This window comes from Brachyhypopomus gauderio, chromosome 21, assembly GCF_052324685.1.
Source record: "Brachyhypopomus gauderio isolate BG-103 chromosome 21, BGAUD_0.2, whole genome shotgun sequence".
Lineage (NCBI taxonomy): Eukaryota > Metazoa > Chordata > Actinopteri > Gymnotiformes > Hypopomidae > Brachyhypopomus > Brachyhypopomus gauderio.
In genome coordinates, this window is record NC_135231.1 from 2,089,701 (window position 1) to 2,116,839 (window position 27,139).

At 41.4% G+C, this 27,139-nt stretch overlaps 1 protein-coding gene across 9 annotated transcripts in view; it reads right to left on the reverse strand.

Annotated features, from left to right (window-relative positions):
• Positions 1-27,139, reverse strand: part of cntn3a.1 (contactin 3a, tandem duplicate 1) — an 87,259-nt gene that overhangs the window by 11,169 nt on the left and 48,951 nt on the right. For 8 of the 9 annotated variants that reach the window (XM_076984403.1, XM_076984401.1, XM_076984399.1 and 5 more), the window contains 8 exons: positions 21,465-21,560; positions 15,004-15,207; positions 14,778-14,880; positions 14,284-14,468; positions 12,998-13,137; positions 4,885-5,014; positions 3,837-3,987; positions 1,005-1,132 (listed from right to left, as the gene is read on the reverse strand). In XM_076984403.1, the coding sequence (XP_076840518.1) occupies positions 1,005-1,132; positions 3,837-3,987; positions 4,885-5,014; positions 12,998-13,137; positions 14,284-14,468; positions 14,778-14,880; positions 15,004-15,207; positions 21,465-21,560 (1,137 nt within the window). The remainder of the gene's footprint in view (positions 1-1,004; positions 1,133-3,836; positions 3,988-4,884; positions 5,015-12,997; positions 13,138-14,283; positions 14,469-14,777; positions 14,881-15,003; positions 15,208-21,464; positions 21,561-27,139) is intronic. The other variant, XM_076984408.1, reaches the window with a different exon arrangement.

The window sequence follows — 27,139 nt, forward strand, 5'->3', positions numbered from 1 at the left end:
TACAAAAAGCAACAGCAAAATACACACTGTCTATTGAATTGTTTAATTTTTTTATAATATAAAAAAAAATCCAATATCATATTTAAAACAAGCAGTAACAGAAACTATATTATTATTATTATTACTATTATTTAATAAACTTGAATTGATGAAGTTTCAGATGTCCTGGAATAAATCGGTCTAATGCTTTTTGAGTTATGAGCTGTGCACTACAAGTCACGGACCACTAGATGTCACTGTGCAATCATGGATATTCATTGCCCCATTTATTTCATCATGTAAATGTGAATGAATTAGTACTCCTACAGTTAGGTACACTGTAATAACAAATGTTACATTTTATCTTTAAAACATAAAACCATATTTCTATCTCAAGAAATATCAAAAAGTCAATTTACATAAATAAACAAAGAAAACCTATTTGTTTAACCACTTTTCCGAACATGAATGATTAGTTAGTCAAATAAATAAATTAACTACAAATTAGGGGAAAGGAAAAAAAGGCTTTTATCTAAATAACCACTGAATTATTTGTATCAAATAATTAGCATCCTACACTATGAGGATATTGAGAAGGTAAATACTTAAAGAATATTTCTTAAATATAGCTCCCATTTAACCAATGACACTACATGAAAATCTAATGAAAAATGTCGAACACAATTTAAGCAAAGAGGTAATTTCATTGGCAATGTCATTCATTTAAGCAAACAGGTAATTGAATTCATTCATTCAGTGGCCACTGACAAGAAAAAAAAAGTAAATATCAATTTGCAATTTAGTAACCCGAATCATCAGTCCAGTGATTATAGGCACATTCATACAGTAAACCACATGGTGTTTACTGCCTTGCTCTGTTGTTAAGTCAAAACAACAGAATGCCAATGAACACTAAATTATTTTGTTGAGTAAACCAATATTATTAAAAATAAATTAATAGAAATGCTAAATGTTTCACAAAGTACTGAATGACCTAAACATCCCTCTTCAATTTCTGATCATACCTTTCACAACCAGAGTCCCAGCACTGCTTGCAACTCCAAACTGATTCCTGGCCACACAAGTGTAAAGGCCTGCGTCTAGTTTGGTAATATTCGAGATTCGGAGAGTCCCATTATCCAGAACAGAAACTCTAGAAAAACAGCATCACAACAAACAATCAGGCTCACTAGTCATACATTACAATCTTATTACTCTACATGACATTCAGCCATAATTATCAGTGTTTAAAGTGTGTACTATGTTCTGTGTGTGAACTAAAATCACAATAAATTGTTCAATTCAGTTCATTATGTAAAGTGAACTGATGGCTAAAACTATTTTCCATAAAAGCTATGCAAATGCCAATAAGAATGGTGAGCCCCAGAGGCCTTTCCTGAAGTTCGTGAGTCACATGTAGCTTTAGACATTGCAAAGAAGTGATTCCAGAACATTTTCTTAAAATGAACAAATCACTTTTTTTCATAAGCCTAAATTCAACACATTTGGAAAACAGGCGGACAGGATAAGTTACATCTGTTAAATACTGAGATATTTCAAAAATAGTCAACACTAGCCCTACAGCTCACTGAGCACCAAAATGACATTTCTCCCATTTTTCCTTTAGGAGTAGTAGATCACCCTTGTGTTGTCCAGGAATATTTCACATCATGTGTTCCTCTCTGTTTTGCCTTATCTCCAAAGTTCAAAATAACTCTGTCTCCTTCAGCTGACTGGTTGAGTGACAGTGTCCACACTAGGATAATGACAGTCCTTGACTCAGCGTTATGTGTGTGAATAAAAATCCTAAAGATAGGGTTAAGGTGGCAAATCTTAATCCAGAACATCAACCACCATAACAGTAGGGCTCCAAAAATCTGAAAAACTGAGTTTTTTTATTAGTAGTTGAACCATGTGTGTTGGGATGAATCATGCTGAACTTCACTAGTAGTGGAAAAACAGACTTCTGTATAGACAAAACAGTACTAGAGATGTAAATAAGTGATAACTACTGGTCCAAGTCTACCTTTAATTACATAGCAGTTTTGGTAGTGCTACAGCATAAAAACCTCAGCATCTTTTTAATAACCACTGCATTAAGCTAATTGAGATTGGTGTAGATCATTGAACTATGGGACTTAAACACAACACACAATTCCCACCAGAAGCATTGGTATCAGTTAAATAATGCCTTTCCATGACCTTACTATCATATGTAGTCCACTGTCATGCACTGCAGTAATCAGTATAGTAGTGCATATTTGCCTGTAGCTGGTTTATCATGTAATAAGCATATGTGAACCATCCTCAGAGTAAAACTTCCTCCATGCAATCCTACAGCATGAGGCGAGGAGCAGTAAAAGTCATTTTCTCCACACCACAGGCTCTGCAGGGAATCTACAGGGAATCGGTACAGGATCTGCAAGGGACCCGCAAGGGATCTGCCTCGTTTTGACCACAGCCTTCCACTACGCGGCCGTCTTTCGCAGCACGGCGCCACAGCGTGGGGAGGATTTGCGGGTGATGAGGTTCTGTCGTCCCGCCCCCTGCCGTGATGAGACAGAACGTGGGGCGCCTTGGCGATCAAAACAAAACAAAACCAACAAAACAAAACAAATGTCCCCGCATGCCGAATTTTACACGGGCTGATGAACGTAAAGCCATTGGGCAGGATATCTTCACATTTCAGTGAAAGAGTGTTGAAATCGGAGCAGTCTGGAAATCTTGAAATAAACCCCCCACAGCTGGGTCGGCTATTCAGGCATTGAAAGTTGATTCCGTAGTGGCATGACTCATGAGAAGAACAAACAGATAACGGCTCGGTGTGCTGATCATCGATCATTGGAAGACAGACATATTGAACAAGACAATCATTGCAGTGCAAGTATTTAATTAAGCCTGCCAGACGATGCCAGCCTAATCCTTTGTGATCTTAACAGCCATCTCCCCTCAGATATGCTCGCTCGGCAGAGCAGCATGGAGTGACTGGGCTTAAGCTTTTCCGAATTTGCCTTCAAAATGCTGACAGATTGCATAACAAACATGTTAGCCTTCTCTCTCACTCTCTCTCTCTCTCTTTCTGTCTCTCACTCTATCTCTTTCTATCTCTCACTCTCTCTCTATCTTTGTCTCTTAGAGCATGTGTTAGTTTCCCCCGAGTTTCTTCCGTGCTGGTTGTGGTGGGTGGATGTGAGAGGTGTCGTAGCTTATCAATGGTTTTCTCGACTAGTGGTGTCCTATAGTGCCCTCAAGCACCTGGCCACACCGACTACAATCCTTAATTACACCAACCCTTTCCTTCTTCATCCATCTTCAGCCACTCAATATGAATGTGTGCTTCTCAAGTCTCTTAAATCCTTCAAAGCAAAGCCAATGCAGAGCATTACCAAATCTTTTACTACTTGCTAGTTCCTTGTACGACACTTTTAAAAGTTATGTACTTACTATTACCCCGGGAAGCCAATGGAGGTACATTAATGCTGAGGAATGAAAAGGTGTTTAAAAATAGTTACCAAACATATCTGTCTTAGTGCTCCTACCACGTGGGTTAAGAACAGGACTTGCAGAGCTAGACAGAGCCGTTCGAACACTGTCACCCTACATGTGATTTGAACCTCTGCTTGCACACCTACAGCCTTTAAGGCACACTGGAACTAAAAGCTACAAACAAAGCAAACAGGAGTAAACAATGGATGGAGCCCATTGCTAAGTATGACACACTAGCTTTTACCCTGACCTGTTCTATTTGTTGTCAGTTGCAACCTTTCCCAAACTATGCTTTTAACCTCGGCACCCAGTTGGATCTGAAGGTTTTCTTACAGTCTTCCGAAGTCTTTGAGCAGAAGCAGCTTTCTAACCTGTGGCTCTCTCTCAGAGCCTCCTTGCCCTTCCTCCAGGAGATCATGCCGCGTGGAGACATCCGGGGCCTGCACTCGATCAGCACATCGCCACCTTGTCGGGCCAGAGTCTGGGCCTTCAGCACGCTGTCTGAGAAATCCGGGGGCACGGCTGATATCGGGGAAGGGAGAGTGAAAAGGAGAGAGAGGGCGTCAGACAATCGGGCGTGTGAGAGAGAGAGAGAGAGAGAGAGAGAGACAGAGAGAGAGAGAGGGAGAGAGAGAGAGAGAGAGAGGGAGAGAGAGAGAGAGAGAGAGAGAGAGAGGGATTGAAAGTGAGGGAGTAGAGAATAAGGGGGAAGGACAGGACAGAGAGGAAGATACGATCATTGAATCACTGAAATCACTGAATTACTGAAGGGCTCGGATAGACAGCTTGCAGTCACCTCTAATGAAAAGCTCCTCCTGCCGCCTCCACTCCCAGAGACACAGTAAGGATCGCTTTAATAGGACACACTCGCTGAAGAAGGCCTCCATCTCCTGCTAGCCACACTCCACTCAACCATGCTGCTCACATGCATTCAAAATGTGCAAGAAGAGTGGGGCGGACAGGTGGCATCGGCACGCTGCAATTTCAGCATGTGAGTTTTTCTTCCTGCCTGGTTCGCATCTGCCTCGCCTCAACGCGCAGCCCTTCAAAGACCCATTGTGCTGGGAAACGATGGCACTAAAGAACAGGCCGCGCTCCTTTAATTAGTATCAGCCCCAGCATGTTAAAAAGGAGCCAGAGCCTTTTATCTGAAGGCAACAATTGATTTGATCTTTGGTGATGTCAATTGGTTTTGTACCAGCAGTGCCCACTCTATTTCTGGAGATCAACCCTCCTGTGGAGTGCAGCCCACATCGAATACGTTGGGCCATACTTTCGAGACGTGCTCTGAGGTCTTGATTGGCTAAACGGAGCGCCGGGTTGGCACTGCTAAAGTCTGCACGGTGGGCAGGTCTGCAGGATCTGGGAAGGTGTCAGAAGGGTGTAAGTACTGCAGGTGCAGTCCCAGCGTGCTCTTACCGATGACTCGCAGCTCAGCGTTGCCGAATACTCTGCCGTACCGGTTCTCGGCGACACACTGGTACATTCCCGTGTCGGTCAGAGTCAGACTGCTGATGGACAGTGCACCGTTAACCACTTGGATTCTGTCCTGCAAAAATAGGAAGGACCTGCCGTGAGTACTCTTCATGTGTCTATCCAGTCCCACCTGGACTTTGCTCAACCAGGAATCAACTGTCAAAGCCACAGATCTGTGAAAGCCACAGGTGGTTGCTGGACCATGGCATTCTCCATAACAATTTTTTGATTATCGCTGTAATTTACAGATTTGCACACCATGTGTGAATTCCTAATGCTCAATACACCCAATTTTTTCAACCGTGTGCACATTTAGCAGATGTGGCCAGACCTCACACAAGGCATATTATTTTTCAGCAGGGAGGTGGAGGCTGCTATGTTAGGGCAGAAACCAGAGCTTTAAAAAAACAACCTTGCAAAAGTAATTAACATTTAAACCGCAATCAAAGTGAGAGCTCTTTATTTACTACTTATGGAAGCCCTGAAGGGTAATGTAAAAATACAATAATACTTTATTAGGTACACCTGTCCAACTGCTCATTAAGGAAAATGTCGAATCAGCCAATCACATAGCAGCAAATCAATGCATTTAAGCATGTAGACATGGCCAAGACGATCTGCTGCAGGTCAAACTGAGCATCAGAATGGGGAAGAAAGGTGATTTAAGTGACTTTGAACGTGGCATGGTTGGTACCAGACGGGTTGGTCTGAGTATTTCAGAAACTGCTGATCTACTGGGATTTTCATGCACAACCATCTCTAGGGTCCGAAAAAAGAGAAAATATTCACATAGGCTCACCAAAATTAAACAATAGAAGATTGGAAAAACGTTGCCTGGTCTGATGAGTCTCAATTTCTGCTGCAACATTTGGACGGTAGGGTCAGAATTTGGTATTAATAACATGAAAGCATGGATCCATTCTGCCTTGTATCAACGGTTCAGTCTGGTGGTGGTGGTGGTGCAATGGTGTGGGGGATATTTTCCTGGCACCTGGTACTGGCCTATTAGTACCAACTGAGCATTGTGTCAATGCCACAGCATACTTGAGTATTGTTCACCATGTCCATCTCTTTATGACCACAGTGTACACATCTTCTGAACTTCCAGCAGGATAACATACCATGCCATAAAGCGCGAATCATCTCAGACTGGTTTCTTGAACACCACAATGAGTTTACTGTACTTGAATGGCCTCCACAGTCACCAGACCTCAATCCAATAGAGCAACTTTGGGATGTGGTGGAACGGGAGATTCACATCATGGATGTGCAGCCGAAAAATCTGCAGCAACTGTGTGATGCCATCATGTCAGTATGGACCAGACTCTCTGAGGAATGTTTCCAGTACCTTGTTGAATCTATGCCATGAAGAATTAAGGCAGTTGTGAAGGCAAAAGGGGGTCCAACCCGGTACTGGCAAGGTAAAGTGGCCAGTGAATGTATATTTATATTTATATATAACATATTAAAATTAAATGTGCTCTGGAGTCAAGTCAAAGTCCTCCCACAATTTTTTTCTCATTCAAAAATGTTATATATATATTTTTTTAATATTTTTTTGTATTCTAGCTCACCCCAAGGGACCATTCCCTGAAGGGCAATGTTTTAGCTTTTAGCCATTAGCTCCTCTGTAAAATCACAGGAGCTAATATTTAGCACTACGGGTGCCGTACTAGACTCAAATCAATGGATTCAACAGAGGTAAAAAAAGCCCAAAAGTGAACAATCATTAAAAGGTGAGTCAATTTCACGGTGAACCGGTCCCAGAAGCCAAGGCCTCCGGCCATTCTCACACAGACAGCCACTCCCTCTCTCAAATACTCCCATTCACCAACAGCCACTCCCCCCAACTTGATCATTTGTTTATTGACTCGTTGCAGTCACCTGTCTCCTGTTCCTTTGCACACTACTTTAAGCCCACTGGTACCCATCATCAATGCTGCATATTCATGATCCTGTTCTGACGCAAGCCAGAATACTTGCTAGCATATCGTTACCATGGCTACTAGCTGCTCATAGAGATCTAATCTTTTCCTTTTGTGTTTTTTTTTTATGCTACAACGATATCGTTGTTTTGTTCGTCTTTTGCAATGAATAATAAACTTTACCCCATGCAAGACACTCCCCTTTAGCCATCTAGTCTGCCACCGTTACAGTCAAACTGTTTACTCATTCATTTTAATTATGGTAGTCATTTATTAAAGTGAATCATAGCCGGTGATGGTATGGATGAAGTAGTTTAGATAGAAAAAAAAAAGTTTGTTGCTCCTGATTACATTAACAGCAAATCATGTATAACAGGTAACCAACACAATCCCTTTGATTAGCCGGGCTCAGTAGTTCAAACACATACATGAGTCATGGACTCCAGTGGTTCTGCATAATCTGACAACTTACAATCCAACAACACAGTTGTAGCAAAGCTACTCATTTATTCTCTGATTTATTCACATTTGATAGTGTAACATGACTTAATGACGGATCAGTGGTGCTGTGCATATGAAAGGCGTCCATGACAGAAATACATGATTTATCAAGACAGCATGATTATCAGCAATGTAATCAGCTAATATAGTTCCCTATAAGAAAATTCTGAACACTTAAGAAACGTATGAACACAAGGTTTGAATGGATGTAATTATTATTATTTATATTGTTTGAACATTTGTGGTTCTCTGTGTTCCATACGTACGCAGTACTTGAGCATCGGTATTATGTCTTCGGAGACATTATGTTTTCAAACAGGAATTAAACCTTTTAAGTGACTGGTAGAGATGGTTAATAAAGATGAAATAAAAAATCTAAATCCTGAAACTATGACCTTATAACAATTCAAAACTTCACCAAACTCCATCAACCCATAAATACCATCTGAAATCCAGCAGCCAATGATCCATGTTTCGATGCTTCCTATAACAATACCTACAATACCAACAATATCTACAATATCTACCAGGTGTCTTGAGCTACATTTACATATACAGCATTGCAGAAGCTCTTGTCCAGAGTGACATACAGTACTAAGTGAGTAGATGTTGTTAATGACTGAGGGGACTGGGGACACAAGAGTGGGTGGACCTAGAATGTCAAATTCTCTCCCACTTGACCGCCCCCAGTGCACACCTGCTCACCAGCGTCTGTCCACTTTATCTTTTCTACACAGTGACTGCACAGTCCTCAGCTGTCCTTATGAGCTGTGCTGTGAAGCAACTTTTAGCCTTGTTACATTTGATGTTACATCGCTGACATTCTGATGGATTCCATTTCATTTTTATACATTTTTAAGGTTCTTTCAGTATTTTGTGTTAGTTTCTGAATCTGAACTGAACCGGATTTAAATATGTTCATCGCTTCTATTACTGCGTATAAACAAGACAATTAATTAGGCAGGCCTGGTTTCAAGAGACTGCTATCACTGCTCAGCAGTTTCCATGCAAGTGTCAAGGGGACGTATATCTGAAAGGCTCGGATATCTGTGAACGCACCATAGAATTTGAGTGGCCTTGTGTCTTACTGCAGAGACAAAAATGTCTCAGCTCCTAAGAGGCCTGGTGTCTTGCAAGTTAATCTGCTGCCTAGTGTCAAAGTGATAGTCCACTTTGTACTTTGCTGCTATAGCCACAGCTTTGAAATGCTAAACAAGAAGTTCTCGGGATCTCTTGTTTATGGACATTTCAGTAATGTTGAAGTTGTGGCTCATATTAAAAGACTGATCTTTTATATTAGAGAGCTAGTAAGCTAGGTAGGTAATATACGCTATAATGCCAAAAGTATTCGCTTACCTTCCTTGACTCACATATGAGCTTAAGTTCCTATTCCCATTCCTAATCCATAGGGTTCAATATGACGTTGGTTCACCATTTGCAGCTATGACAGCTTCAACTCTTCTGGGAAAGCTGTCCACAAGGTTTAGGAGTGTATTTATGGGGATTTTTGACCATTCTTCCAGAAGCGCACTTGTGAGGTCACATACTGATGTTGGTCAAGAAGGCTTGGCTCTTAGTCTCCACTCTAATTCACCCCAAAGGTGTTCTATTGGGTTGAGGTCAGGACTCTGTGCAGGCCAGTCAAGTTCATCCACACCAGACTCCACGCCCATGTCTTCATGGACCTTGCGCTCCAGCCCCATACCAAAATCCCCCCTCCAAACTTTACTCTTGGCACAATGCAGTCAGACAAGTATCGTTCTCATGGCAACCGCCAAACCCAGACTCATCCATCAGATTGCCAGATGGAGAAGTGCAATTCGTCACTCCAGAGAACGCAACTCCACTGCTCTACAGTCTAGTGGCGGCGTGCTTTACACCACTGCGTCCAATACTTTGCATTGCACTTGGGGATGTATGGCTTGGATGCAGCTGCTCGACCATGGAAACCCATTCCATGAAGCTCTCTGCGCACTGTTCTTGAGCTAATCTGAAGGCCACATGAAGTGTGGATGTCTGTAGTGATTGACTTGCAGAAAGCATCTGCTGACCCCGCTCCGTCAGTTTACGTGGCGTATCACTTCGTGGCTGAGCTGCTGTTGTTCCCAATGCTGTATTCCATTTTCTTATAATACAACTGACAGTTAACTGTGGAATATTTAGGAGCGAGGAAATTTCATGACTGGATTTGTTGCACAGGTGCCATTCTATCACAGTTCCTAGCTGGAATTTCATTGGGCGACCCATTCTGCATGCCTAGGTGCTTAATTTTATACCTGTGGCCATGGTGATTGGAACACCTGATTCCAATAATTTGATCATTTGGATGGGTGAGAGAATACTTTTGACAATATAGTATATATGCCTCGTAAGTATGCCTTTTGTGTTGCTAATAGCAGCTCATGTTTGCATGTCCAGAGCAGCAAAAATTTATTTTTCCCCCCCAAAGCGTATAATAAGCTGAATGAATAATAATTACAGTAATTTCCATTACCTTTAACATCGTCATGAACTTCCAACATTACAAGTTAGAATGTCACAAAATCACTCGCTAATGTTAGTAAAGATAATTATGCTTGGATATAATCCACCTCTTTAACTGCTCATCTGATTATGTGATTAATTACGGAAACCAACATTAATTCTTCTCAACCAACATGGTGTTTAATGCTGCCTTCACCACTAACCACCTTGCATTTACCTAGATAAATAGCTAGTTCCTGCATATGCTGATGACACTTGTGCACGTGTTAAGTCGGTCAGTTACTGAAAAAGGCTTGCCTGCTAGGTGGTCAGTGCAAAAGACAACAGAAACCTGCACACGTCATTACCAAAGCGAGGGGTTCAAAGCGTAATAGGTGTTTATTCTCACTGTTTTACCTCAGTTTTTACATAGTAACTATATGTATTCTGTTAATGCTTGCTATCAATGACTGCATCCACATGTAACATTTCTTTCATCATCCCCTCTAATTTGATTTCTGTTTCTCTTCCAGGAAAGCTCATCACAGTCTCATCACAATCTCATCACAGTCTCCAGGAGAAAATCCGCACTTTTCCAGCCCCTGGGCTACTCTTACTGGTCAGCTTGCAATTTTAATGTCTCTGGAGTTTAGCAGCAGTGGGATGAGCAGTCTGTCACTGATCTGAAAGTTTTAGCCACAGGGGAACGCAGAGCCTGCCCTGTGTTTAGCCATCGCAGCTCAACATACTGCGAGCCTCACACAATACAGGTCCTTGGTCCTCACACGTCATCCGAGGACTGTGTGGCGGACAATACATTCAGGTACGCAACAGGGACGTACCTGGAATTACAGAGGACTTCTTCGAAGTGGGTTTCTCTTAAAGCAGACCCTCAGACCACAGAAAGCGTGCTCCTCCTATTAATGGCCGGCTACATGAACTTGCTTCGCCATTGTGTTGTACGTACCGCTCAAACCATAGGAACAGCAAGTTTGCTGACCTGCTCCCTATAGTCTGAAACCAATAAAAATGAGCAAACTACCTATACTTTTAAGGATAATAATTTTGGGCTGGAGCTTATTTAGTGCTACCGGACGTCTTAACTCATGTTTCAGCGAGTGGCCACGACGGAGAAAATGCTTGTCTGCCACGAAACGTCTTGATGCTCTCCGAGTGGCAGCATACATCAAACACCATGTTTTCATATATGTCGCGTGTGGGCTGGATACCACAGGGAGCATTAGTATTGACTCTGGCAGTAAAGACAAATGGAGTCATAGATCAGCTTTATGGTGGCAATTAATTAGAGGTGACATTGCCTTGAAATCAGCACTTTTTCCACAGCGGCGGGAGAGCACCCCTCGTGCCTCGCACTGCAACACACTGATTAAGCTGCGTACCTGAACACACATCGCAAACACTGAGCCGAAGAACGTTGAGCCACAGCGATGTCGCTGAAGTAAGCATTCACAGCAGGAGGGAACGGTCCGGAAATATCTAGAAGAGTCTGCGTGTAGGTGTGAAGGGAGGAGCTCGCTAATGAATGGCCTCTTGATCCTTTTTCACCAGCGTGATATTTGTAAAAAGTACAAGAGAGAGAGGGAGAGAATAGACAGTAGCTTCGTTCATTGTAATGAGAAATAACAAACGACACTCCCCCTCTTCTCTTCTATTCACTACATGAATGACCTTTGGTTGGGAGATTGATTAAATGCTGTGGCAGTTGATGGTGACATTTTCTAAATGGTAACCCCACAGCTCATTAATAGAGAACAGCCTCACACATAGAGAGGAGAATATGTTAGCCATCTCCCTAAGTGAGTGCAACAAATGCTATTGTATGTATACGAGTGTTCCTTTCCTTTAGCTTTTGTTAGCACCAAGCGATATCTGCTGGATCAGCACTGTGACCTCTTTAAACATCGAGTGCTAATACTCTTTTCTTTTTCCCTAAGAGAGAAGCAGGGGTGAGTCGAGTCGTTTAAAAACTCAATCACTGTGATACATCAAACGAAATCTGGCCTTCACTCGCTGGTTCATGCTCACGTGTTCTTTTAAACGCTCTTTTCATTTTGGGCCGTTGATGTTTTGAAAAAAGACATGTTAGAAGAAGCTTCCTTTTACCTTTAATGGTAGCCTTCTTTACTTATTTGCATTTTTAATGAAGTTTCTGAACATTTCATTAAAATATACTATGCAAGAGGACAATGGGACACCAGAGCCATGAGAAACAGATTGTAACACACAAGGACTCTTCCAGGCACATTTAAGTTGGTTGCACTTTTATTATGTTTAATTTTCTTTTCCATATTAAGAGTTTTTAGTTGAGCAGTTAAAGATTTCAGTCATGCTGAATAAAAGGGCTCTTACTTTGCTGTCTCTTCAATCTTAGCAACTGCTTTTAACTCTCTTTGGATCGTTCCCAAGTCACTACCCCAATCTCAGGTCTGACGCCACTCTTAGGATAAGAGGACAAAGACTCACAGCAAACCATAATTTCGAGCCCCTGGCAAAACAGCAGGCACATGTAGGCTGCCAAGCTTACTGCAGGAGAAATCAGTCTCCAGCTAATTGAGGGGGATGCAGCTAAGGACACATGGCCTTGTACGTAATCTCATTTATTCTTATCTGGCTCACTCCACTCCACTCCTAGTGTCCCTGCAGTTCATTAAGGCGAGTGACATGTGTGTCACGAAGCATCATGCAGAATAATGGAACACCTCTTCATTGGCTGCTGGCTACCTCGACTTCGAATTGACTTCTTATTTGGCCAAGCATCATTAAACAAAATTTCCAATTTTTGGAAAGTATAATTATCTGAGTGCATCGTGCTGCTCATACTAATATGACTGAGCATGCAGATGAACTAAAGGGAGTTTGTGGTGAATCAAGGGAAGGTCTCAAAAAAGCACAAAACATTTTTGTTACAAGACTGACTAAGTTTAGATTCATTTTGTCAACCAAGTACAGTAGCCCAAGACTCTAATTCAGGAGTGTAATTCCCGGTATATGCTCAGCTGTTTCTGTGCTTTTGCCCCTCCTGTTGACCGAACTTAATCTCGACATTCTGCTAACCGTTCATCTGATGCAGAATCCTGGAGAGACTCACCCATGACCCTCAGAGCCCGGACACCAGTACGCACCAGTCCGGTGTTCCCTGCACTTACCTCGAAGGCCTCCAGTGGCTCGCCGTTCTTCAGCCATCTGTAGGAGGGCTTGGGTTTTCCGACGGCCTTACAGTCCCACACCAGAGAGTCGTCGATGGCCTTCTGCACGTCCTGTGGCCTCTCCAGCAAGTGAGGTGGGGCTGGGAGTTAGAAACGCACGAAATGCCGAACGTGACAATGAATTACTCACTGTTGTGCCTGCTGACAATGAGGCTACGAGTTATAGATTGATCTGCCCTCTGGATAAATCAGTAAACAAACCAGGCATTGAATGAGCCAATAAATGAACTAACACAGTTATTAATCAATAGGTAAGGTATTGGAATGCCCAAACCTGGGAATAATTGAACATGGCACTTTGCAAAGTATGTAAGACAAATGGCAAGAGTTGGTATCAAGTGAAGCTCTGCACGAAGTTAGTGTAGTTAGTAGCAGTAGTAGTAATAGTACTAGTTAGTTGTTGTTTTAGTAGTAGTAGTAGTTAGTAGTAGTTGTAGTAGTTAGCAGTAGTAGTAGAAGTAGTTGTAGTAGTTGTAGTAGTTACAAAAATACGACAATAAGATTGCTGTAATGTAAAGATAATTATGTAACTTTCTATAATTTCCGCATTACGATCAACACAATGCTAGATTGTCTGAAATGCAGTTACTCAGCAAAGATTAGCTTTAGCATCATTTATCGCTCATGTTTCATAACACAGTGAGTTGCAACTGAATGAGTACATAGTGTGATGCACATTAGATTCCCATCATCATTATTACAGAACACCGCAACACGGATGAACTTCTCACAAAATGCTGTCTATGGCAGATTGTGGCTTTTTATCACCTGCCCAATAGCTGGGTGAGTCACTAGAGACTAAGAGGAGACTGTCTTATAAGGATGGCCAACTTCTACAGAAACTCTTACACTTCAAAGAAGCAGTTCAGTGAGAGAGCTATAACCTCTCGGCCTTCTAGAAATATCAGGACAAATCAGCCAAAGCTGTTTTTTTTTTGTTGCATTTTTGAGCTGTTACGGTTAAAGATCAAAAAGTAAAGCCATGTAAAAGTGTACAATGTCAACTTTTCCTTCTGGGTATACATTTCTAATGCACAGTGAATTAACTTCACCCACAAAGTCTTTGCAGGTGTCGGGACAAAACCAGCGTTGGCATTTACTGTACTTTGATTAGCCAGAGGCTAACTGGTGGTGGGAAAATGCTTCCGTCCAGGGAATAGTAAAGATAATTTAATCCGAGACATAATTTGAGAATTGATCATTTCAAACAGAACTGCAGAACCTACCATAGAAGGAAAGCTTTCCTCTGACGGCATTTCTCCCTCTGTCGTTCTCGGCCACACACTCGTACTGGCCCGCGTCCTCCTGCTGGAAGTACGGGACCTCCAGCACACTGCTAGCCCTGCTAACGTCCACCTTTCGGGGGAAAGGTGTTCCATCCAGTCTCCTCCAGCTGATCGCTGGGACTGGGCTACAGACGGGAAACGTCAGTCAGAAGATGGTGAATGTGTATTAGAGCTCTACAAGACATTTACAGCAAACCAATAACACTTTAGTGAGGTTCCCATACATACATTAATATCCCATGAATGAAAAAGTGCCTATACATAAATAAGTAAATCACAGGTTGTTGTGCACCGTGGATGGTGACATGTGGAATATAGAAATGTCAAATAGCTTTTATGCAATCTGTATATAAGGTTTATGCAATGCATTATGTATGCTGTATTATTCCATGCAAGCACCTTGTTGGGTCGTTCATCAACTGTGATATACTCACTTTCCCAGCGCAAAACATTCCAGCTTCACCGTTAGCCCCTTGGCTACAGACATGGTCTCTGGAAACTGAACTTCAATCTTTGGCTCATATTCACCCATAATTCCTGTACAAGAAACAGTTTAGTCAAGTTTCAGGAGCTCCAAGCATTCACCATTTCCAGGTGTAATACAAACATCGGTCATTTGCTCCGGGATTGGCACGCAAGCGTCGGCGCGGGAGCAATTACCATCGCTTCGGAGCACGAGCGGCGTGGGAGGGCCCTGCACTCTGGATTTGGTCACCTCATTGGTCACCACGCACGTGTAGTTGCCCACGTCTGACGGCTCCACCTTTGCGATGTAGAGGTTCCCAGTTTTCTGGGACACGAAGCGGCGTGCGTCCTGCTTCACAAATGAGGGGTATGCGTTGAAGATCCATGAGAAGGTTGGCTCTGCAGGACGAGAGGCCAAGCGGAGTTGAACACCAGCCACCGCCATTACATGAGCACAGCCAAGACACGGAGGCATTTTGGTGCGAGCAGTGAAAAGAGGGTGTACCGTGAGATTGCGTGAACTGAAGTAATCAATGTGTTGATTCCTTACAAAACAACAGAGACACTGCAAATCTAATTTTAATGACAGATATGTTTGACAAGACTCAACTTGCACTCAAAATTGACAGTAACATTTCCTGACTTGACTGGACAGCAATTTTTTCTCTTTTATAGACTTTTATAGAATGTGACCGTGCCCGACACCTGCACGGTAGAACCCAATCTCCTGCAAACTGTTGCTGCTTTTTTGGTCCTGCGCAGAAGACTATTTGACTGGAGGGAGAGAAAAAGACATTCAAGGAAGCACACAGTTCATTAGTCCAATAGTGGCCTTCACCATCCATTTGAAGGTAAAGAAAGCACCATTATCAGTTCCAAACAGCTCTGTGTGAGGCTTAAAGAAATGAAGCAGTTTCCCCTTAGTGCACCTGCAATCTGCACACTCCGAGCTCGACATGTCTATGACATGTCCAACATCAGGCCAAAAAGCTCTTTGTATCCTGCACAGATCTCAGCAGATCTCTGTCAGTATTCTGGCGGGTTACGTTTGGTCTACACAGCAATCAAATGAGCAGTTCATCGTGAGTTATGAAGAATTCCCCTTCACTCCTGTCCAAAGGAGCCAGTACAGATGTATGTTTTGGATATAAGGGATAAAGCACGATATCTGATTCCAAAGACAGATATGCTCAGGTTCCACTATGGAGGGTTTCAGACATTGACAGCTTTGTTCATTCAAGAATAGAGCAACAACTTCTCTACCAAAGCAAACAATACTGGTCGTTCGTAGCAGTGTTTAGTCCTTTCAAGATGACATCCATTTACAATACAAGCAACATTTTAGGTGTTAAAAGATGTCATGCACAGTACAATAAGGCCTAGTGTGATGACAAATGCTACAATCCACCTCAGTTGCAGTCATGTATTTATGGAAAAAATAACCACCGGCTGCTGGAAGTCACACAAAGGAGGAGGCTGGTTAGATCCTGTTGGTCCTTCAAGCCAGACCAGTGTTGTCTTTGAGCGCTGGTTTGTGTGGCATTAATAAAAAAAATTAAATGACACACATATCCAGTGTGTGGTCATAACCATTTCTTCCTCATGTATATACATCTGAAGAAGATTTCAGGTAATTGCAGTTAGATAGATAGATACACAGCAGAAGAAAACAACATTTCCAGAGAAACAGGACATTTGGTCAGAGGTTCTTCAGCTGTGCAAGTAATGAAGCTGGTTTCTCTGAAACGTGTATACACTATAGGCTATTGCCAAAAGTATTCGCTCACCCCTCCAAATTATCGGAATCAGGTGTTTCAATCACTTCCATGGCCACAGGTGTATAAAATTAAGCACCTAGGCATGCAGGCCGTTTTTGCAAACATTTGTGAAAGAATGGGTCGCTCTCAGGAGCTTTGTACTGTGCATTGTACTGTGATATGATGCCACCTGTGCAACAAATCCAGACGTGAAATTTCCTCGCTCCTAAATATTCCACAGTCAATTTTTAGCTGTATTACAAGAAATGGCTGTGTTTGGGAATGACAGCAACTCAGCCACAAAGTGGTAGGACACGTAAACTGATGGAGCGGGGTCAGCAGATGCTGAAGGGCATAGTGTGAAGAGGTCGCCAACTTTCTGTCACTACAGACATTCAAACTTCATTTGGCCTTCAGATTAGCTCAAGAACAGTGCGCAGAGAGCTTCATGGAGCAAGGCCTTCTCGACCAACATCAGTATGTGACCTAACAAATGCACTTATGGAAGAATGGTTAAAAATCACCATAAACACACTCGTAAACCTCATGGCCATCCTTCCCAGAAGAGTTGAAACTGCTCTAGCTACAAAGGGTGGACCAACGTCATATTAAACCCTATAGATTAGAAATATATATATATTTATATCAGTAGTGAACCGTGACCATTAAACCTGGGCCCGCTCCCATTCCACCCCCCCCGAATAAAAATTGTTTCCTTTCCTAATTAACTGCAATAAATAAATAAATAAAATCTGAGACGACAGTACAGCTTTAGAAACGCAATAAACAGTAATATCTGTACTAGATTACTTAAACAAAATAAGGTTCCAACAAAATAAGGTTCACAGCTCCGTGTTCCTCGGAAGCGGAATATGTAAACAACGCATCAGATCAAAGGGCATCAAAGGACTGAATCGAAACTAGCTAGTGGTGGTACGCTAACGACAGCTAGCGTCGCCACAGCGGGCGGAAATGATCATACAATTAAGCCCGCCCACTAAGAGGGAAGATATGATTGGTCAATTTTACTGTCATTTGAAACTGGTATTGCGCTCTGTGTGTGTGTGTGTGTGTGTGTGTGTGTGTAGGCATATATTACACATGCATGTATACATACACACAAGCAATGGATAAGTTGGTAAGAAACAGCCTATTTGACAAATCATACCACTGTATGTCAAATTAAATCCATGCAGCTATCTGATCATCTTACATTAATAAAACATTTGATGCTCTGTTCTGACAAGCACATACACATTTAATAATTTTTAAAATAGTCTACTGCAAAAGATGACAATGACATCAACAATGACAAACAAGAATAACAAAACAACAATAAAGAAAGATTACTAAAAGATATAGGAAACTTTAATAAGAATCCCAAGCTACAAGAATAGAACTTATAAGTGATATGAATCTTGAGAAACCTCAATAACCTTTTGAAAAAGGTAGAGGAAAATACATAGGGCAACAAATGTCTTCATCACACACACACACACACACAAAACCTGGACTACAAGTACTGCTCTAATATAGAAATTTAAAGACAGGGTCCTCCAGTAAATAATAGAATGCTTCAATTCTTTTGTGAACGAATAAAAAAAGTCTGAGATATAGCTCAAGTTTCCTTCATGGGTTCAGAAGGAAAAAAACAACCCAAAAGATTTCAGACTTTGCTAGAGTAAAAGTCCCAGCTCCATTAGGGCAATAAGGTCTGGTGCATTACTCTAAACACAGCACTCAAAGCAGCAGTAGGCGATGGCTGTCGGCCTGTTAACGTAATGCAGAAGGCTGTGCACTCTGCATCGTATGCCATGGGCTTTTTTGTTTGTTTTTCTTATCAGACATGACACAAAGTGTCGGGGGATGCACTTTGATGCTTACGGAACCACATTGCATGTTGTTAGCAAGACAAGGACAATGTCCAGAGTGGGTGTTGACTTATAAGCAACTGTCATATACAGACGCCAGGCTAACGGGCACTTGGAGAATACCAATGGACAGTTAGTTTCAGCTTGAATAGCTGTGTTGAAAAGTGACGATAAAGTGGGAGGAGATCTCTCTGGATGAATGGTGAGAGGTTACGGTCATAGGGGAGAGGTCAAACTATAGCTGATGACCTTAGTCTGACTGCATACAAATCAGCTCACGCAAAACCAATCTGAAGGCCTTGGAGGCAGAATGAACTTAATTGGTTAAGAGTCAATGGACAGAGATTAACTGATTGGTTAAGAGGCAATGGGCAGAGATTAACTGATTGGTTAAGAGGCAATGGGCAGAGATTAACTGATTGGTTAAGAGGCAATGGGCTGAGATTAACTGATTGGTTAAGAGGCAATGGGCTGAGATTTTCAAATATGTTCACCTCACAGTTCCTCTGTGGCAGAAATGGTTAAGTACACATTACAGTAGTCAGTAGAAACACAGTAGTGTTTGTAGTTGACTGCTAAATGTAGGCCTACCATTCTTGTACTACACCAAACGTTTTCAAAGTTATTAGGACAGACTACTAGAAACCCTTCAAAACACTCTGATGACTAATGTCATTCCCCACACAAGCAGAAATACCACTTTTATAAAAGGAAATTACTATTCCACATTAAAACTTGCCTCAGACTTTATACCATTCTGCAGCTAGCTCGGAGGCAGTATTCATGTACTATTCCATGTGTATTATTGCCTTAGAGGCAGAAGAGCAATAAATACATCATTCTGCAGTTTCATCTGAGGGAATGCCATCACCATGGCAACTTTTCCATGGTTGCATGCACCGGTTGCAATTCTGCAATGAGGCAAAGAACTACGTTTTTTTTCCTGACGTCAAAAGGTTACAAGCCATTAGTTAAGGTAAAAAACAAAAGCAACAAAAACATGCTCTCTCTAAGATACTGAACATCAATTACGACTGCCAGCAAGCTATTAGGTTGCCATTGTTTAGCTTGCTTCCTAGCAGTTAACGCTAGTTCACCTGACCGACACCTTGCTAGCTAACAACAAACAAGCAAGCATAGAATATGCAACTTTAGAGGCTAGCTAGCTGGCCACATAATTGTCCAGACAACAACAATAAAAATATGACTGAGTAAAAAGTTTCCTATATAATGAAATTTCATCTAAAGCCTACTGAAAAAGCGTATTGTTTTCTAAAGATAAACTCCACTTACTGGTTATTTTGAATGACACTGGTAATGGTTTGAGCCAGAGCCATTCAGAGCCATCCTAATAGCTCTGCTTTGAACCAATTAGGTTTGTTCTGCCTCCAAGGCAGTTGCTTTCAGAACAGTTTTGAGTTGTGATTCTTCGCATGAGCCACAAATCACGACTGTATGGTTCAAGACTACTGGCAAAGCAGAACCCAAAATGATTTGTAACACAGGGATTTATCCAATTTTTCCCTCTTCCTATAAAGAGCAATGTACCAGTAAAGGTGACTGCTGTCATTCACATTAATCTTTCATAAGGGGTTATTTCAACATCATGAATTGGGTAACATGGAAAAAAAAATGTGCTTGAAAAGAAAAAAAATCGAATATTACATAAGTCTTTAAAGTCCCCTGTACTGAGCACAAGTATGGTTTGCCAAAGTCCAGTTAAATCAATGATATATTATTATATATTCTTTTCTGTACTGGAGTCCCACTGCCATGGCAACCATGATAGTGGCTGCTATTAACCAGAAGGAAACTTTTAGTTGCATTATGTTTAGATGTCAAGGCCTCGGACGGAAGCTTTAAAGAACACGCCACTAATTTTCCTTCTACCAGTGTTACCACATATTATGCTTTTCACAAGAATGCCACACGCAGCCAGAGACAGTAGGCGGAGAGTTTGTTTCCCGTGACATTTAATATGAGAGAAATTTAGCTCGTTATTAATTACATTAAACCAAGAGTTAAAACCAAAATGGGAATTGGTGGTGATGGTGTACTAGAGAAGGGTTATGGGCTAGTGATGGTGTACTAAAGAAGGGCTATGGGCTAGTGATTGTGTACTAAAGAAGGGCTATGGGCTAGTCATAGGGGACTAGAGAAGGCTTAGGGGCTAGTGATGATGTACTATATAAGGGCTATGCGCTGGTGATGGTGTACTATATAAGGGCTAGGGGCTAGTGATGGTTGACTATAGAAGGGCTAGGGGCTAGTGATGGTTGACTATAGAAGGGCTAGTGGCTAGTGATGGTGTACTATATAAGGGCTATGGGCTAGTGATGGTTGACTATAGAAGGGCTAGGGCCTATTGATAGCGGACTGAAGTTGCTGATTAAACAATATCACTGGCCCCATCAGGGAACCATTAAAATAGCCAGGCTGTTTGGCCATGCAGAGAAGACAGACAACACAGCTGTGCACTGTTGTTTTAAGAGTGGGAGAAAAATCACACTGCAGAACCCTGAGAGACATGAGCCCAACCAAGAAAGAGCTTACCGCACCAGCCAGAGTTGGCTTCTGTAATTACTACTCTTCATGGGGTTTCTAATGACTTCATTTAGAGTGTACAGCATGGCCAAGTTAAGCAAATTTTGTGTCACTCTTTGATTGCTGAAGTTACCTGGTATTCTAAAGAAGGTAATTTTGTTTTAATGGTAATGGTGTCGGTATGCGAGGACTATTCATTAATGTAATCAATAAACAATATGCACTAGAAATTTATATAAAAAACTACAAAGACCATGCAAACCAGCCTCTTTACCCATGGATATAGATATGTTATGATATGCTAATATAGACATACTAAACAGTAAAAGTAAACAATAAAAAAATGAAGAGTAATGATGAAAAGTAAAATTTTATAAGAACAACTTTAAGGAACACACTATATTTTTTTCTTTGGCAGCTGTAAAAAAATAATAAAAGTCCATTCTGTGAACCCCAAAAGAGAAGGTGATAGACTATGACTCACCTCCCATGTGTGGCGGAGGTCCACACAGCAGAACAACCCCTTGGCCCTCGCGCACCCTCACTGGACTTCGTCTCTGGGTCTTAAAATCCTCCAGATCTGTTAGAAATTGGTTGGAATTGCAGAGATGAGCCACATTATGCATTGTTCTTTTGGTCTGTCTGAACAACCTTCGCATACACTTCTTATTAGATTAACATCACGTAAGCCGCATGTGCATTGAAAATTGTCACCATAAGGCAATAAGCTTCACGTTTTCTCTCATTAAATCATGTATAAATAATCCAAATATTCAAGCAAGATTAGGCCAGCTTTTACCTCTAAATTCTACATAATTTTACACAATTTGACAAAAAAAGCCAATATTAAAACCAACCAGATGATCTCTGGGAACATGTATATGTATGAATTTATAATGCTCATCATATGAATACAACAAATAAGATACAGTATGTCAGTGTTTTGTCAAATAAATATGTAGAATTGTCTCACCACTAATATGATTGCTTTCATATGCAAATCCACATTCTGTATGACAGCAGCTTGTTCAAAACAGAGTAATTATTCTATCTTCTCAACCAAAACAATCATATATTTACTGAGCTATCTTTTGATTGTTTCTTCAAAATTGAACAAATTGTGATGGCTCTTGTCTGCACCTTTCTTGCACCTTAATTCACTGAGGGAGGCTTGTCTGGGGATTTGAATATTCAAATAGAATATTCATGAGCCATGCAGCCACGCTCAAAACAAATCAATCCTACAGAGGCCAGGATTTTTCTCCGTCTCTGTTTCGTCTTGTGTCTGTCCCCTCTCTTGCTCATGCACACACACAGACACACACACACACACACACATGTTCACACACCTGCCTGCACACACACAGACATTATGAAGATACCATCCTCAGAACAGGAGGGCTCAGTGAAGAACTGCTGGATTTGTTCCAGCTGAACACACCCAACATATGGGGCTGCTGTGTCATCAGTCACCTTAGAGCCAGACCTTTCCTCTGGAATGCTCAGGTTTCTCATTCAGTGCTCAACTGACCTCACATTCATTTCATATGATATGCCAATATTAGATCTCGTAAAGCCAGTCCTATGAGGCCCAGATCCATAAACAGACTTATTCAGCACAGTCATATCCACCTTCTGGTACTTTATTTACTGAGCTCTAAGCCAAAAAAAAGCACCAATACCAAAGTGAAAGCATTTCAAACTATCACTGTGCTGCAAGCAACAGAGCTGAGACTTTCAACAAAAAGTTAAGAAACTTGCATATTCTAGGTTTTCCATGATAATGTGTCAAACTGGAGATCGATGATTCAGCATCTTATGCTCATCTTCAAGGTATAAAACAGAATACTGAGTTTCAGATAATACACTAAATATCTTATGAGCAAAACAAGCCTGAAATGGGAAAACTATGCATCTCTATTTCTGTTAAAATTATGTAAATGTTGCATGAATATAATGAATAAACAAAAAAATAAAACTTTATTGCTCCAATATTGAGAAAATGTCTCCCATTTTACCTTCATTGGCCCAACACAGAGAACCCATTTTTAGCCCAGCTCTGAGGTGAGCTGAATTTCAAAGCACTGAATCCCACTGAACCAAAGCGGTTGATTGTTTCTGCCTCAGGGAACGACTGGAATGGTAAGTTATATGGTTTGCTGATTCATGGAGCGCTAATAAATGTCTCAGTGCCAAAGAGCTATGTCTATTAGGAATGTAGCTTCATCGATTTTCAAAGGCATAAATCTCTGTTAAACAAAGCTGAGGTCTGTGGACACTAGGAAAATTGGTGCTCCTGATATTTCTATAAAACACATGACCCTACCAAAAGTACTGTGACACTTCCCTAATTGCAGACAAAAATGAACTGTCCAGATTTTTTTTACATGTCTCACTTATACAAGAGAAATGCATTGAGGTACAGAGTTAAAAGGAGAGAGATGAGGTTCACTTAGGACAAATACGCAGTGATGATTAAAGGACAGAATTCAGATTTGGGTACTGTCCAAAGTCAAGACACTGACTTTGTTGCATTCAAATGGAGGTGCATCTCGCCTGCATCCACTGCATTTGGATGAGGTGACATAAGACATTGGTGCAATTGCTCAAGTTAATGATGGGAGACATTTGAGTGTTGGACAAAAACTCCAAAAAGGTTTTCATCTGATCTTATCTGGTTTTATATCTGATCATGACATGGGTTACAGTTGCTGGAAGATCCTCCATTTGACATGGCTACCTCTGACATACCCACTACCCCATACTTCAAAGATTTACAGCTGGATGTATAGCTGGATGTTTTCACACTGGCTGCATAGGCAGTGTTTTTGACATGGTGGCTTGTTCTATAGTTGTACTGTAACTCTATCTAGCACTTTGATTGCTGCTACATATTGAATTAAAGCTAAGTTCTCTTTGTATCCCTTAAAAAAAGTTGCTCTGCAGAAGAAATTGTCTCTGTAATTGTCCCGGACTCTGTAATCAGCAACTAAAAATTTAATCATGTACTGTCAAATATTGGGCCATGCGTGCAGCACGTAGAACGCTAGGCTAGAGGTTTCACAAGCATGTACTTAGAGTGGAACTGGAGGAGAGGGTGTACTACTGCAAGAGCAGAGGTCCAGCAGAGGTTAGAAAAAACTATAACCTTTGAAGAAGAACTTTTTGAAGATCGCCTCTAGCACTGTTATAATAACTTAAATAATAACTTAAAGAAATAAAATCAAAAATCAAATTGACATCATAATCCATAATCTGTATAATCCAACAAACATTTCAGGGCACAGGAAAATGTAAGGGAGAAAACCACTGGTAGAAACTTGACAACATAAAAAATAATGAGGAGGTCACAGGCTTTATTGCTGAAGTGGTAAATCCAATTTTAAAGTTGTTCAAATTAGCTTAACCTAGGACTGGGTCACCACCAGCTGACAGGCAACAAAGGAAAGTCTCAGACTATGAGAGTGATAATTTGAACAACGACACAGATAAGAGGCGAGTCTTATGGGTGTGATACTACAGTCAGTTTAAGTATGGAGTCTGGAGTCACACGATTCATCTGCATTTCAGTGAGACAAGAACTGCTTGAGAGATGACAGACTTAGCAAAAGACTGTGTAATTACTGTGCTTCACACAGTCACACAATAGTCTTATGTAAATGTAAATATAAATATGTAAATGTGCTATATTTTGTCAATTGTGATTCAACGCAATCGAAATTTGTCCTCCGCTTTTAACCATCTGTGCAGTTAGAACACACACACACACACACACACACACACACACACACACACACTAGTGATTACTAGGGGGCTGTGGATCACACGTGCCCAGAGTGGTGCGCAGCCCTAGCCCGGCGCCCGGGGAGCAGTTGGGGTTAGGTGCCTTGCTCAAGGGCACCTCAGTCATGGCCTCAGGTCTGGGAATCGAACCCACGACCCTCCAGTCACAAGACCAGTTCCCTACCACCAGGCCATGACTGCCCATTCACTGGTGTACTATTCACTGGTGTACTATACATGGGTTTAAAATGTGTAATGTAAATAATATACTATACTTTAAAACAAGGCATTTCAAACATAGTGTGAGAAGTGAGTATAAGAAAGAATGGAAAGAGCAGCCATCATTCCTGTCTTTACACGTCACCTCTACCTGCTCTATCCCCTCCACTTGCATCAGATTTTAAACACAGACGCTCACCTACAAAGCAATAACTGGACCACCTCTCAGGTACCCAAAACCACCAGTCAGATGGGATTTGCTCCACATTGTCTTTTGTGCCTGTAGTTCGACTAAACTAGAAGCACGCTCCCTCAAGACACGGAGAAGATACGCATCAAGGCTCATCTCTGTCTGGGCTCGCGGCCGGTGAAACGGAAATCCACCGACTGTCTGTACAGCCGAGTCACTGACTGCCTTAAAACATAGAACAAAGACTCACCTCTTCCCTGAGTCACCAAGCACTTCAATTTGCAGTCTTCTTTTCCAGTCTAGCGGTAGCTTTAGGCTGATATGATTCTTAACACTGACCTGTCTATTGTCATAATTTGATAGGGACAAAGTATTTATGTAAGCCTTACTTAGTGTTGCACATGTAAATTACACAATGAAAGCATCGTTGTACCATCCTAAGCACTCCTGATGATACTGTTATCATTGATGACGCAATCTGCATCTAGTCATTGTTGATAAGAGAAACATAAACTGCAGGATAGCAAAGACAAAAACCTTTATCATTCCCTTTTCCTAGCAAAAATCAACAAATTCTCTATTTGCAGATGACACTGGTCTGTATTTTGTGTTTTGTTTTTCTGTAGGGTTATTTTTTTGGAGGGGGGGAGATGTGACTTTATAATTAAATTTGTGTGGAGTTTGTCTCAGAGCAGCTGCTAAAACAGACAGGGTGTGCTGCTTCTTAACTGCTTTATTTCTATCCAACTGTAATAATACAGGAGAATCAAAGCCTGGTGTAATCACATATGTAAAACTGGCGCCCATGTGCTTAATGTAATAAAATATGCATAGAGCAGATGCTGAATATTCGGTCCTTCAGTTGTGGATAATCAGTCATGGCAGAGCTATTGAGGCTGGGGTTTTCTCTATGAAAACAATCATGTTGTGACCATTGCTTATTTGGAACTACATATTGGTATTTAACCAAAGTTTAATAAGCTAACCCAAGTCATCTTAAAGATGACATAAGATGATAATTTGAATATTCAGGAAAACTCACCTAGAAAAAGTTGAATATGGTTTAATAGCATTCCTTAGACTGTTATGACTGTGCATGCAAATGAAATACTACATGGTAGATTACATTACTTTGTCAATTTTAAACTAACCCCATAATCATATTTAATAATGGTTTAACCTGTTTTAGTAAATATCATTCTCAATCTCTCTACACTGTTCCATGTTATCAGCACTGTGAAGGATTATATCCAATTTGAAGTAGTAAATTGCTAGCCAAATGCAAGTGAGTTAATTCTGCTGTAGCTGATTAGCCATGTCTGAGGACATTATGAAGGTACTACACCTGGGCTGTCCACAATTAGCAGTGCAGAGATGGGCCCAGTATGTGACACCCGAAGGAAGGAGGCACGACGAGCGTCGAAGGTGCAATCCACGTTTATTACACACACACACACACGGTGAAGCTCAGTACGGAGCGCAAGCACATCCACACACTTACACAGGCACGGAACTTTAGACAAAGATGAGCACAAGACACTGCGCGAACGCAAATTAAATAGGTGATCAACACGTACCCTCGTGATCTCGAGACAAGGCACAGGTGAGACTACGAACACACTCACGAACAACCCACACCCACGGAAGTACATACATGGACATAAAGACACGCAGACAACGTAGCGGCACACCCACAGGGAAGGGTCCGGAGCTCTCACCGTAACACAGTAGACAAACACCTGAAATTATTACTTTGCTCATAACATGTTCCTAAGCTGACATTATACAAAACATTGTATGGTCCAAGATCAGAGAAAGATGTCTAATGTAGTTACTGAATAGAAGATAAAATGTCTAACCTGACTTTCTGCTAGATGTCTTCAGATGATATCTTGATTTCTACTTTATTGAGACTGTTCCTCAGATCAATCAAAAGTATAAGCAACATTACAAAGTTTGCTCTATTA